Source organism: Saccopteryx leptura, chromosome 3 (genome assembly GCF_036850995.1).
Source record: "Saccopteryx leptura isolate mSacLep1 chromosome 3, mSacLep1_pri_phased_curated, whole genome shotgun sequence".
Taxonomy (NCBI): Eukaryota; Metazoa; Chordata; class Mammalia; order Chiroptera; family Emballonuridae; genus Saccopteryx; species Saccopteryx leptura.
Window position 1 is genome coordinate 325,733,990 of NC_089505.1, and position 13,062 is coordinate 325,747,051.

The 13,062-nt window shown below is 36.9% G+C and overlaps 1 protein-coding gene across 1 annotated transcript in view; it reads left to right on the forward strand.

Annotated features, from left to right (window-relative positions):
* The window catches only part of LRRC69 (leucine rich repeat containing 69), a 122,866-nt gene that overhangs the window by 15,793 nt on the left and 94,011 nt on the right, over window positions 1-13,062 (forward strand). The window contains exons 3-4 of the mRNA XM_066379096.1: window positions 281-407; window positions 4,318-4,390. Of these exons, the coding sequence (XP_066235193.1) occupies window positions 281-407; window positions 4,318-4,390 (200 nt within the window). The remainder of the gene's footprint in view (window positions 1-280; window positions 408-4,317; window positions 4,391-13,062) is intronic.

A 13,062-nucleotide genomic window follows, 5' to 3' on the forward strand; every position in this document is an offset into this window, starting at 1 on the left:
TTTTGAGTATCTTTGGAATGGTTTGTAATACAATTTTAATAAATGCTTTAATTGAAGTTAAATTTGCTTTGATTAACATAAAGTGTTTGAACATAACCTCAGAGGAAGTTTATAAAGATTATTTTAGGTATATGTGAAATAATTTTTATATTCATGTCATGTTCAAGTTTTCTTAGGTTACATGGATCTCAGAATAGGAGCTTTATTATTTCTTTTCTTTTTTTTCTTATTTGAAGGTAGATAATATATGAGTCTCTTAAATCTGTATATTTTTTTGCAGTTGACAGTACTAAATCTGGGAAACAATCTTTTAGAAGAAGTTCCAGAAGAGATGAAATACCTTATATCCCTAAAGAAACTCCATTTATTTGGAAATAGGATTCATAGATTTGCATCTGGAGCATTTGGTAAGTTAGTCAAAGAAATGCAATATTATAATATCAAACTTAATTTATATATTATATTTAACAATTTGGAACTAAAGTTAAAAAGTAATTTTATATGTTTTGCTTTTTTAAGATATGTATATACTACTCTTTAAATTAAAGAATTTGAGAGACTTTCCACTATTGTATAATTTATTTCTTTACACGTAGACCTAAGAGAATAAAGTAAGCATAGTGTTAGTGAATTTTCCTCCTTTTCGAATGAGTGTATATTTAGACCCTTGAATCTGTGGGCCCTTTCTTTCTGCCAGAGTGAAAACTAGTTGAATATCAAATCAAGAACAGCTTTTTACAACTTTCTTTTTTCTTTACATTTTTTATTTTTATTCTGTTTTTGATACTAAGTCACAATCTTTGATCAAGATGCTAGGTTTAAATAAATTTGAGAAGAATTTTAAAGAAAAGATAGAAGATCTAATGATTTACATTTTTTTGGCATTGTCTTTAAACCTATAATTTTTTTTTATTCAAAATTAAGCTCTACCTATTAATATAGATAGAATGGGTTTAAGGACAGAATCTATGGCAAAGAAAATCAGATAATTTTTATGGCTTTATTAACTCATGGAAAGTACTTCATCATACTATGTCTTTTTTCCCCAGTAGTAAAACTAGAGATATATTAGAATTTATAAGGCTCTGTGAACTTTTGAGGCTTGGGTACTCTACATAATCATTGTCATCAACAAGCAGCCTTTATTAAGGTTATTATTGCATGAGACACTAAATTGGGGGTATATTTGGCAAATAGCACAAATAGACTCTGGTTCCATCTCCTTAAAGTACTTTACAGTCTTAGATCATGTGGCCTAATCTGATGTCTGGTGTGTTGGAGAAATATTTTTACTCAAAAAAGCACAACTGTGACAAACACTTATCAGTGCTTATGCACATTATGTAGACAAAGCCATAGATTCAGCATTCAGTTACAGTTTACTTAGGAAGAAAACAGTTTACACAGGAAAAAAATCAGCACATGGAAACAAGTAGACAATATTCTTTAATACTGAGGAAACAAATTGAAATATAATCTGATATATATATATATATGTATATGATATTAAGCAACCTAGTTAATGCTAATTTATATTTCTGTAAATAATTTTTCTCATGTTGGCTTTAAATGTGAGGTTTATAATATATATGTAATCTGTGCACACTGTTCCTGAATCTTTAGCTTCTGTATGTCTTAATTTTGGGCTGAGCTTTGAAAATCCCATGTGATTGACATAAATTATGTTCTATGTCAGGTCATGATTATCCAACTGCAGAAACAGTTTTGTGTCAGGGAGTTGAACCTTGTCCAGCATGTATTACATGACCCTGTCCCATGCATGACCAGAGCAGGCTGAACCAGGGTTAGATATGTGTCCTAAGCTGGGTCAGTCATATAACTTTTATTGGGGATTATGCTAAACTCTAAAACAGTTTAATTGGTTTGAGCTAATCACATGAACTAAGACAGGTTTTAAACTGGTGATTCATGGGCTGAACATAGTTCACAAATAGGTTGGTTCTGTTTTGTCTGGTTTATTAAAAGTTTGAATTTAGTGCCAAGATTTGCAGATCAAGAGAATTCATATTAAAGTTTGGATTTCAGACTCTTTTTTTCTGTTTAAAAAAGAAAGATTAGGCAACACTGGAATCACATTGCCAGGTGACAGCAATTGCTAGGAGCTGCATTAATGGCTGCTGCCCTGTTAGACAAGGCATGTGTTTCCAGTTAGCACACTTGAGCCAGGTGTACTTCCATTGGGCCCTGTGCTGTATTCTGAGTGATCTTCTCGATTCCTGTAGGCATTTCAGTTTGAGAACTCTGTTTATCCTGACTGTGAACATTTAAAAGTCAGAGTTGTAAGATGGCTATGAAGACATGGAAAGTCAAAGAGAATATGTTTGAAAGAGAAGGAATTGGATGAGATGAGAGAAAATGATATGAAGCTGAGAGCAGCTGTAATGAGAAATGAAATTATGTCCTGTACTCTATGTGCTGCTGAGATTCTCAGAGAACATGCAATCTACCAGACTTTGAGAAGCTCAGGGCGAGGAAGACAGACTGTTAGCCTGGAGCATGGCCTGGGTCTCTTTGGACATCGCAAACTGGTTTAGTTGTCCAGAAGCCCAGGAAACTTTAATATGAACATTTTTGTGACTACTAAGAGCAGCTGTATACATTGCCAATACATATAATAAGAGCCTATAATTATATAACATCATGTGTATATTATTTGTATATATAGTAAAATATATTTATATTAATATGACTTATGGTCATCACTGCTGCTGTGGTTGGAGGGCCCAGCTGCCTGGGTGTAGGGGCAGGCCCAGTAGCAGGGGCAGGCCCAGCATTGGGAGCAGCGGGCCTGCACAGCCATGTATTGGCTCAAGTGGAAGTCTGAAAAGAAGCCCCATGGGAAGGAGCCTGATGGAGGGAAGAAGGTATACATGGAACAGGAATCACCAAGACTGAAATCACCAACTTTGAGTTCAAGCAACTGGTGGTGCTACCCTGAAAGTGGACCTTTCAGTGAGCCATAGCATTTTTCTACCATGTCATCTTGCTGTATAGCATCATCTCAGAATTCTGCACAGGAGAGTTGTGCTAGCGATGGCCAAGTGTGACACCCAGTAATAATGGTACTGAGAGTGGGGGAAAGATCAGCTGCACAGCCCCTAGTACATGGGCTTAGTCTTGAGCTCCATGCAGAAGCTGGTGACTGATGAGGATATGTTCTCCAATGAGATATGGCAAAGACCTTCACAGCTCCTTCAAGTCTCTGTTGAAGACCGACAAGTATGTGTTTCATGTCCCAGTGTAAATCTAGTCATCCCACTTCAAGAAAACCCTGGTTTTGGAGCTGCACAGGCACTTGAACACACTCTGTGTTTACTTTCTCCTCGTCATCAAGGAGTCTAACCTGCTCAGCTCTTAAGAAACTACTGTCATGGGCAATCACACAAAGTTACTGTGTAATGGCTGGGCACAAGGCATAGAACTGCTTGCATGAGAGATGAGCTACAGACAGATGTGCCCATGTTCAGAGAGATGGTGTTACTTGTGCCTGCATTGGTTTGCTTGGGTGAGTATATGTGCTGGCTCTCTCAGAGCTGAGTGTGGGCTTCACAGACACAGATGGGAACAGGGTGTTTGACTGATTTTCCAGTTGTTTTTTTTTGGGTGGATGAATGTAGCTAGTAAAGAAGAACTTTTGGACTTCATTTGCTCAACAAGATGGTACTGCCAGTCAGAGCAGGGAAAAAAAAATCCTGTGTTCTGGTGCCTTTTACAATGCCTTTCTGGTTCTAGTTTGTAGTAGGTTGGCTGTACCGTTTGTCCTCAGGTGCCATGACTTAGCATTATTACTATAATAAATTCATCTTCTTTGTTTAAACCAACTTAAGAGGTTATCTGTTACCAGCAACCTAAAGAGGCAAGAAATCAGAAGGAAAACAAAGTTATATAGAAAAGCGGCTAAAGCCTGACCAGGCGATGGTACAGTGGACAAGTGTCGGACTGGGACGTGGAGGACCCAGGTTCGAAGCCTCGAGGTCACTGGCTTGAGCCCAAAGGTTGCTGGTTTGAAGCCCAAGGTCGCTGGCTTGAGCAAGGGGTCACTTGCTCTGCTGTAGCCCCCCGATCAAGGCACATATGAGAAAGCAATCAGTGAACAACTAAGGAGCTGCAATGAAGAATTGATGCTTCTCACCTCTCTTTCTTCCTGTTTGTCTCTCTCTCTGATTCTCTCTGTGAATAAAGAGAGAGAGAGAGAGAGAGAGTGAGAGAGAGAGAGAGAGAGAGAGAGAGAGAGAGAAGTGGCTAAATGTTATTTTTTAACATAAAGCTAAAGTGACTAAAATTATTTTCTAATAGATGGCTTACAAAATTTGATCCTGCTTAATCTGAACAACAATCAACTCACATGGATTCCTGAAGAAATCAGCAGGTAATATGGCTTATTGTGAGACTTAGTTAAATCAGCCACTCCAGCCTACATGAGCCAACTGAAAACCTTATGGCTACCAGGCATCCCCAAACTACGGCTCGCAGGCCACATGTGGGCCCCTGAGGCCATTTATCCAGCCCCCGCCACACTTCCGGAAGAGGCACCTCTTTCATTGGTGGTCAGTGAGAGGAGCACTGTATGTGGCAGCCCTCCCACGGTCTGAGGGACAATGAACTGGCTCCCTGTGTAAAAAGTTTGGGGACCCCTGGCTAGCCTCAAGTCCTTATAGGATTTGACCATAGCAAAGAAACATTTGAAAGGCTTAGGCAAGCCACTCATTTTAAACAGATGATTCTTTAAACACTTCAGACAAATGGGAAACAGCATGGCTTGGAAGTGTAGAAGTGGGGGTTTAAACATAAAGTTCTAAAGTTGATTGTGTTATTGATCTTCCTACTCTGTGGTTCTTGGAGCTTGTTCCACTACAGAATTTGTGATATTAAATTTTATTTCATAGGAGTATTGTAAATCATTTTTAGCATGATAGAAAGGGTATTATAAAAGCAAAGGATTTAAAATCAAAGTGTCATTTTCATTTAGAAAAAAACTACATTTTATTTTAATAGCAACAACAAAAATAATGCTGTTTCTCCTTCCTGCACATCTGCACAGATAGCTGCCATTACAGTGCCTTTCTGGAGCCAGCTGAAGGCCTAATTCTTCTTTAGGCAAATTACTGTCTTGAGCTTTTCTTCTGACAGATGGAGAGAAAACCCTAATCAGGTTTACTTTATAGCCTCTCTTTATTGCCTGGTAAACAGAAACAGACATATTACAGAATGAACAACAGTCCTCAACAAAGGATTTTCTGTAGCACCTAAAGTCTATTCTTATTCACTTGTACATACCTCTAGCAAATGTATTGTTTCCCTGTTAGACTTTTACAGAGAAAGTAATGCTTTGAGTCAGAGCAACTAAAAAAATAATAGAAGAAATCTAATTTTCTAAGAAGAGAATTATTTAAAGCAATAAAATGACAATAGTTGTCTGCTTGCGTTTTCACTTATTCAATTGATTGTTGTATTGATATAATGAAAAAAAGACAACTTGGAAGATCTGAACTAGGTTCAGGTTCATACATTTGTATAACCTGCCTTATGACTTGGGGCAAGTAATTTAACTCTCATACTTTAGCTTTCTCATCTGTAAAGGAATAATTTTGAGTAGTAAACTTCAAAATCTTTGCAGCTATAATACGTTATGTTTTCACAATTTAGGAAGCTCTGGAGTACAAAAAGCAATATTAAAGGAACTATATAAGTCTATGGTGATTTGTCAGAAAAGTGAATGAAAGCTTTTACTGGAAAGAGTGTAATTAGAAAATGTATAGGTTTATACTGTTTTACAGATAATTCTGGATTGTCTGTATTCTAGCTGTGCCTTAGATGTAAGCTGAGTGGCTCCCTCCTCATGCATGATTCTATTTTCTGACCTGGGCAAGTCTTTTTACTTTCTTATAGCTTGATGTCTTCATCTGTGAAATGAGAACAACAGTAGTGCCTATTTCACAAGGTTTTTTGTTTGTTTGTTTTTGTTTTTTTTGTGGTTTTTTTTTTGTATTTTTCTGAAGTTGGAAACGGGGAGGCAGTCAGACAGACTCCTGCATGTGCCCGACGGGGATCCACCTGGGATGCCCACCAGGGGGTGATGCTCTGCCCATCTGGGGTGTTGCTCTACTGTAACCAGGGCCATTCTAGCACCTGAGGCAGAGGCCATGGAGCCATCCTCAGTGCCTGGGCCAACTTTGCTCCAATGGAGCCTTGGCTGCGGGAGGGGAAGAGAGAGACAGAGAGGAAGGAGAGGGGGAGGGGTGGAGAAGCAGATGGACGCTTCTCCTGTGTGCCCTGGCTGGGAATCGAACCTGGGACCTCTGCACGCCAGGCTGACGCTCTACCACTGAGCCAACTGGCCAGGGCCTCACAAGGTTGTTTTGATAGTTAAATATGCTAACCCATCAAAGACGTTTAAGGTTGAACCTGGGACATAGCAAGTGCTTTTATTATTATTGGTTGTTATTTTTTATCTTTTCCTCATTCATTTTTTTTAGATACAAAAGATTGACTTAGTGTTGAATTTGAGAAAAGCATCAAGCTTTTTGTCTCAGTATCCTCCTTTTGCTCTGCCATCAGTTAAGCAGCTACCTTGGCAGAAGAGGCTATAACTGGATAGGTATGTTTAATTCAGGGAAGGATTGAGAGGGAGGCTGAGAATGGTCATGTTAGTTCTGTGCTCATGATTGATTCCCTTCTTTCTGAATCCCATTTCTTATTTGTCAATTTGTTCAGAATCTGGGAGGAAGGTGGAGAGGAGTTCTATTCATTGGCTTAAAGTACAGATTATTGGTTCAAGGTTTTAGAGTCAAATCTGGGCAGGCAAGAGTTTTGCCCCTTAACAACTCATTAGCGGAGCTGTACAACCACGGGAGGAGGAGAACATGGGCATCCTGGGAAAGGGATCTCTCCGAAAGAAAGAAGAGGAGAGGAAAAAGGACTAAGCCAACAGGCTCAGGTCTTTCTTCAAACTTGCCAATCAGTGAAGTTATTCTTCAATGCACTGATGAGGAAGAAGGGCAGGGAGAAGCTGTAAATGTATCTTCTGTAGTTTTCTTTTGGAAGAGTAGTTCTCCCTGTTCTCTGAAGTGGGAACAATGGGAGATGTCTTTTTTCTCTTCTCTGCTTTTTATTTTACTCCACAAAATGAGTGACAGACACATTTACAATAGCCTCTGAGCTAAGTTCAGTACCTGGAAATAACAACAGAAAAATTAAAAGCTAACTACTCTGTTCAGAGTAGAATCAATTAAAATAATGATTATAACAATTATCAGTAGAGAAAATGCCCCATTCTTTTCTCCATAAGACTTTTATACATTTTTTTTAAATTTAAGCCTAAAATTTTATTTTTGAGGAACTTCATGCTTCACACTTTCAAAAAGCGTCACATAAGAAAGCAAACGTGTTATCCTTCCCTCTTTCTAGAGATAAATAAGAAGGGCATAAAAATTTCTTTTTAATTATGACAGTTGCAAGCATCCAAAATGAATAGAAAAGGGAAAATGAATTCTATATATTATTCTCTTTCAACTCTGGGTCATTCTTATTTTACCCTGATACTCTGCAAATGACTTTGCTCTCTTTTTTACTGAGAAATTTTGTCTCCCTAATTCCCTTCTCTTCAGCCTCTTAATCTTAAATAGACCTTAAGGAAAAGTCTACTTGTTGCCCTTTCTTGCCTGCTCTCTATTCTCTTTCTTTTCCTTCATAACCAAAGTTCTCTAAAGAGCTTTCTCTAAATTTTATCCAATTCAAGCACCATTTATTGAAAGACTATAATTTCTTTTAAATTTTACTTAGAAAATTAAATTTAACAAGGTGACTGATCAATAAGAGTACATAGGTTACAGATGATCATTTCTATAGCATTTGAAATGTGATTATATTGTATACTCATCAACCAAAGTCAAATCATTTTTTGTCATTATATATTTGTCCCTCTCTACTCCCTTTCCCCACCCCTCCCCCATATTTTCCTCCCCCTGGTAACCACTTCACCCTAATCTATGTCCATGAGTCTCAGTTTTATATCCCACCTGTGTGTGAAATTATAATGAACTTTTTCTGATTTACTTATTTTACTTAGTATAATGTTCTCAGGTACATCCATGTTGTCATTAATGGCACTATGTCATCATTTCTTATGGCTGAGTAGTATTTCATTGTATATATGTACTACATCTTCTCTATCCAGTTCTCTATCGAGGGACACTTCGGTTATTTCAATGTCTTGGCCACTGTGAATAATGCTGTGATGAACAAAGTGGTGCATGTGTCTTTGCATGCCAATGTTTTTGAGTTTTGGGGGTAGATATCCAGTAGAATGATTGCTGGGTCATGTGGTAGTTCTCTTCTTAATTTTTTGAGGACCCACCATACTTTCTTCCATAATGGTTGTACTAATTTGCATTCCCATCATCAGTGAATGAGGGCTCCTTTTTCTCCACACCCTCTCTAACACTTGTTTTATATATATATATTGTTGATAATAGCAAACTAACAGGTGTGAGGTGGTATCTCATTATTTTTGATTTGCATTGCTCAGGTAACTAGTGAAGATGAGTATCTTTTCATATATCTATTGGGCATTTTTATATCTTCTTGGGAAAAGTGTCTGTTCAGGCCCTCTCCTCATTTTTTTTTTTTGTATTTTTTCTGAAGTTGGAAACGGAAACGGGGAGGCAGTCAGACTCCTGCATATGCCCGACCGGGATCCACCTGGCATGCCCACCAGGGGGCGATGCTCTGCCCATCTGGGGCATTGCTCTGTTGCAACCAGGGCCATTCTAGTGCCTGAGGCAGAGGCCATGGAGCCATCCTCAGTGCCCGGGCCAACTTTGCTCTAATGGAGCCTTGGCTGCAGGAGGGGAAGAGAGAGACAGAGAGGAAGGAGAGGGGGAGGGGTGGAGAAGCAGATGGGTGCTTCTCCAGTGTGCCCTGGCCGGGAATTGAACCCAGGACTCCTGCACTCCAGGCTGACGCTCTACCACTGAGCCAACCGGCCAGGGCCCTTTTCCCCATTTTTTAATTGGATTTTTGTTAATTGAATTGTCCTAAAAGCTTTGTCAAAGTCAGTGACCATTTTTGGGTTTATTTGTACTCTCCATTCTGTTCAACTGATCTATATTTTCTATCATGTTTTCAAAAACATACTATCTTGATTATTGTACGTGTATTGTAGACTTTGAAATCAGTTAATGCGAGTTCTTTGACTTTGTCTTCTTTATAATAATTTTTGGCTATTTTTGGTACTTTGAATTTCTGTATATATTTTAAAACTAGTCATTTTTTGCACAGTCAAAATTTTTATTTTGACTTAGTTGAATCTATGAATTTTGTGAGAATTGACATCTTAACAGTATTGTTTCTTTATATACTATAATCAAGATATATTATCTCTAGTTTTAATTTGAACCCCTTTATACTTTCTGAGTTATGATTTAGTTTTCAGTGTAGAGGTCTCTAATATCTTTTTTTAAATGTAATCTAAACTGTTTTATGGTTGGTTTGTTTTTTAAGTGAGAGGAGGGGGAGGTAGAGAGACAAACTCCTGCATTTACCTCAGTTGAGATCCACTGATCTGGGGCTGATGCTCAAATCGATGGAGGTATCCTCAGCGCCCAGGACTGATGCTTGAACCAGCTGCTGGCTGTGAGAGGGCAAGAGGCTCAAATGGTCACTTATTTGTGTTCTCACTGGAGATCAAACGGGGGATGTCCACACTTGAGACAGATGCTCTATCTACTGAGCCAAGCCACCAGGGCCATTTTATGTTTTTCTTTTGATGTTATTGTAAATGGAGTTTTTAAAACTTATTTTCCAATCGTTTGTGGATGCAATATAAAAGTAAAGTAGATTTTTAAATAATGATTTTGTAGTCTGTGACCCTTAGAATTTTACTAGGTTTGTTAATCTGCATGATTTCTCTTTAACACTTGAAGTTTGACTACCCCTTTTATTTATTGATTTCTTTTTATTGTGTTTTATTTTTTTCATCATTAAGTTTAAAGAGATAACATTGATTAATAAGATTATATAAATTTCAAGTGTACAATATTAAAATATGTCATCTATATATTGCATTGTATGCTCATACCCAAAATTTATTTTCCTCTCATCACCATATATTTGACCCTATTTACCTCTTCAACCTCTCCTCGTCCTCATTCCTCTCTGGTAACCAGCATACTATTGTTTATGTCAATGAATTTTTTGTTTTTTTATTGGTTGCTTTCTGTTTATTTCCCATGTATGAGTAAAATCATTTGATTCTTGTTCTTTTCCATCTGACTTATTTTGCTCCGCATAATACTGTCAACATTCATCCATGTTGTCAAAAATGATAGTATTTCATATTTTTTATGGCCAAATAGTATTCCACTGTATATATGTACCAAATCTTCTTTAATCATTCATTGAGAGAGATACTTGAGTTGTTTCCAAGTTTTGTTTACCATGAGTAATGCTGCAGTGAACATAAGGTTACATATATCTTTATAAATAAGTGTTTTAAATTTTGGGTGAAGATAACTAGAAGAGTGATTACTGGATCATGTGATAGTTATATTATTAATTTTTTGAGAAAATCCTATGCTGTTTTCCATAGTGACTATAACAATTTATGTTCTCACCAGCTGTACATGAGGGTTCCATTTTCCCCACTTCTCCCACACATGTTATTTCTTGTCCTGTTGATAATAGTCATTCTAACAGGTGTGAAAGGTTACCTCATTGTGGTTTTGCATTTTGATTTGCATTTCCTGTATACCTACTGAAGTTGAACATCTTTTTAAGTAACTGTTGGCCATCTACAGGTCTTTTCGGGAAAATGTCTGTTCAGGTCCTCTGCCCATTTTTTAAAAAATTGTTGAGGTGTATAAGTTCTTTATATATTTTGGATGTTAGTTTTTAATATGAAGTATTGTTTGCTAATATCCTCTCCCATTTGGTTGTTTGCCTTTTTGTTTCTTTGATGCTTTCTTTTGCTGTGCAGAACCTCTTTAGTCCCATTTATTTATTATTGCTTTTATTTCCATTGCCTTTGGGGTGGAGTTCACAAAAGCTTCTCTGAGATGAAGGTTAGTAACTTGTACCTATGTTTTCTTCTATGTATTTTATTGTTTCAGGTCTTATATTTAGGTCTTTGATCCTTTTGAGTTAATTTTTGTGTACAGTGACTAATAGTCTAATTTCATTCTTTTGCAAGGGCTTTCAAATTTTCACAGAACCATTATTGAAGAGGCTTTCTTTTCCCAATTACAATGTATTATTGGCTCCTTTAGTTACTCATATATGTATATGTGGGTTTATTTCTGGATTCTCAGTTCTGTTCGGTTTGTCTCTGTGTCTATTTTCTCTGCTATACTGTGCTGTTTTGATTGTTGTAGCTTTGTAGTATGATTTGAAGTCAGTTAGTGTGATATCTCTAGCTTTGTTCTTTTCTTATCAGGATTTTTTTGCTATTTGGAATATTTGTAGTGTCATACAAATATGATTGTTTTTCTATTTCTTTGAACAATTACATTGGGATTTTGATAGTGATTACATTAAATCTGTATATTGCTTTGGGTAATATGGCCATTTTAATTATGTGGATACTTACAATCCATGAATATAAAATATCTTTTGTTTTCTTAGTGTCTCTTCAAAAACTTTCAATAATGTCTTGTAGTTTTCATTGTTTAGCTCTTTCACTTCCCTTGTTCAGTTTATTTCTAGGTATTTTATTATTTTGTTACAATAATTGAAAATGGAATTGTTTTTAAAATTTTTTCCCTGAAATTTCATTGTAAATGTAGAGGAATGCAATGAATTTCTGTACATTGATTTTGTATCCTGCAACTTGACTATATATTGTATTGTTCCTTATAGCTTCTTAGGATTTTCTATGTAAAGTATCATATCTGCAAAACTGTCATTTGTATTTATCCATTAGCAATTTGGTTGCTGTTTATTCCTTTCTGTGTCCTGATTGCTCTGGAATTTCAGTAAAATGTTGAATAACAGTGGTAAAAAAAAATGGGCATCTTTATCTTGTTCCTTATCCTAGAATAAAATATTTCAGGTTTTCAACATTGACTATAATATTAACTGAGGGTCTGTCATATATGGCCTTTATGTTGAAGTACTTTCCTTTTATTTACATTTCATTGTGTTTTTTTAAAAATTTTTTTATTATTATTATTTTTTTTCTAAGACAACACCAAATTTTTATTGGATAATGTGTAATGTACACGGGTTGTTGTATGGCTCTCATGGAATTACATTTTAAAATATGTGGCGTTCATGGCCCTGTTTTTTTCTTTATAAATAAATTTTTATTATAATGGGGTGACATCAATAAATCAGGGTACATATATTCAAAGAAAACATTTCCAGGTTATCTTGTCATTTAGTTCTGTTGCATACCCATCACCTGAAGAGAGATCGTCCTCTGTCACCCTCTATACAGTTTTCTTTGTACCCCTCCCCCTCTCCCTCCTTCCCTCCCCCCACCCCCCATAACCACCCCACTCCTGTCCATGTCTCTTAGTCTCGTTTTTATGTCCTACCAATGTATGGAATCCTGCAGTTCTTGTTTTTTTCTGATTCACTTATTTCACTCTGCATACTGTTATCAAGATTCCACCATTCTGCTGTAAGTGGTCCGATGTCATCATTTCTTCTAGCTGAATAGTATACCATGGTGTATATGTGCCCCATCTTCTTTATCCAGTCTTCTGGTGTTTTTTTTTTTTTTTTTTACAGTGATTAAAAGCCTTTAAGCAAACTCTTGGCCAATACAGCAAGAATCCATAAAAGAGTAGTGTCCTTAACATGTTCACTAAGTCCAAGTTGGCCCCATCACCATGGCAAATCCCTGAAAAATGCAACCCAACTATAGTTCAGTCTGTTAGGAACTGTCACAGGGAGCAGGAGTCCAGAAAAGTCCACAACCAGGAAAAGTCCTCATGGCACTGGAATTGTTGTCACCATTCTATACTTTGCAGCTCATGTCCAAGTCCCAATGACTGCTGCTTCTAGCTGGTAATGATTCAGGTAGACTGGAAAAGCCATTTG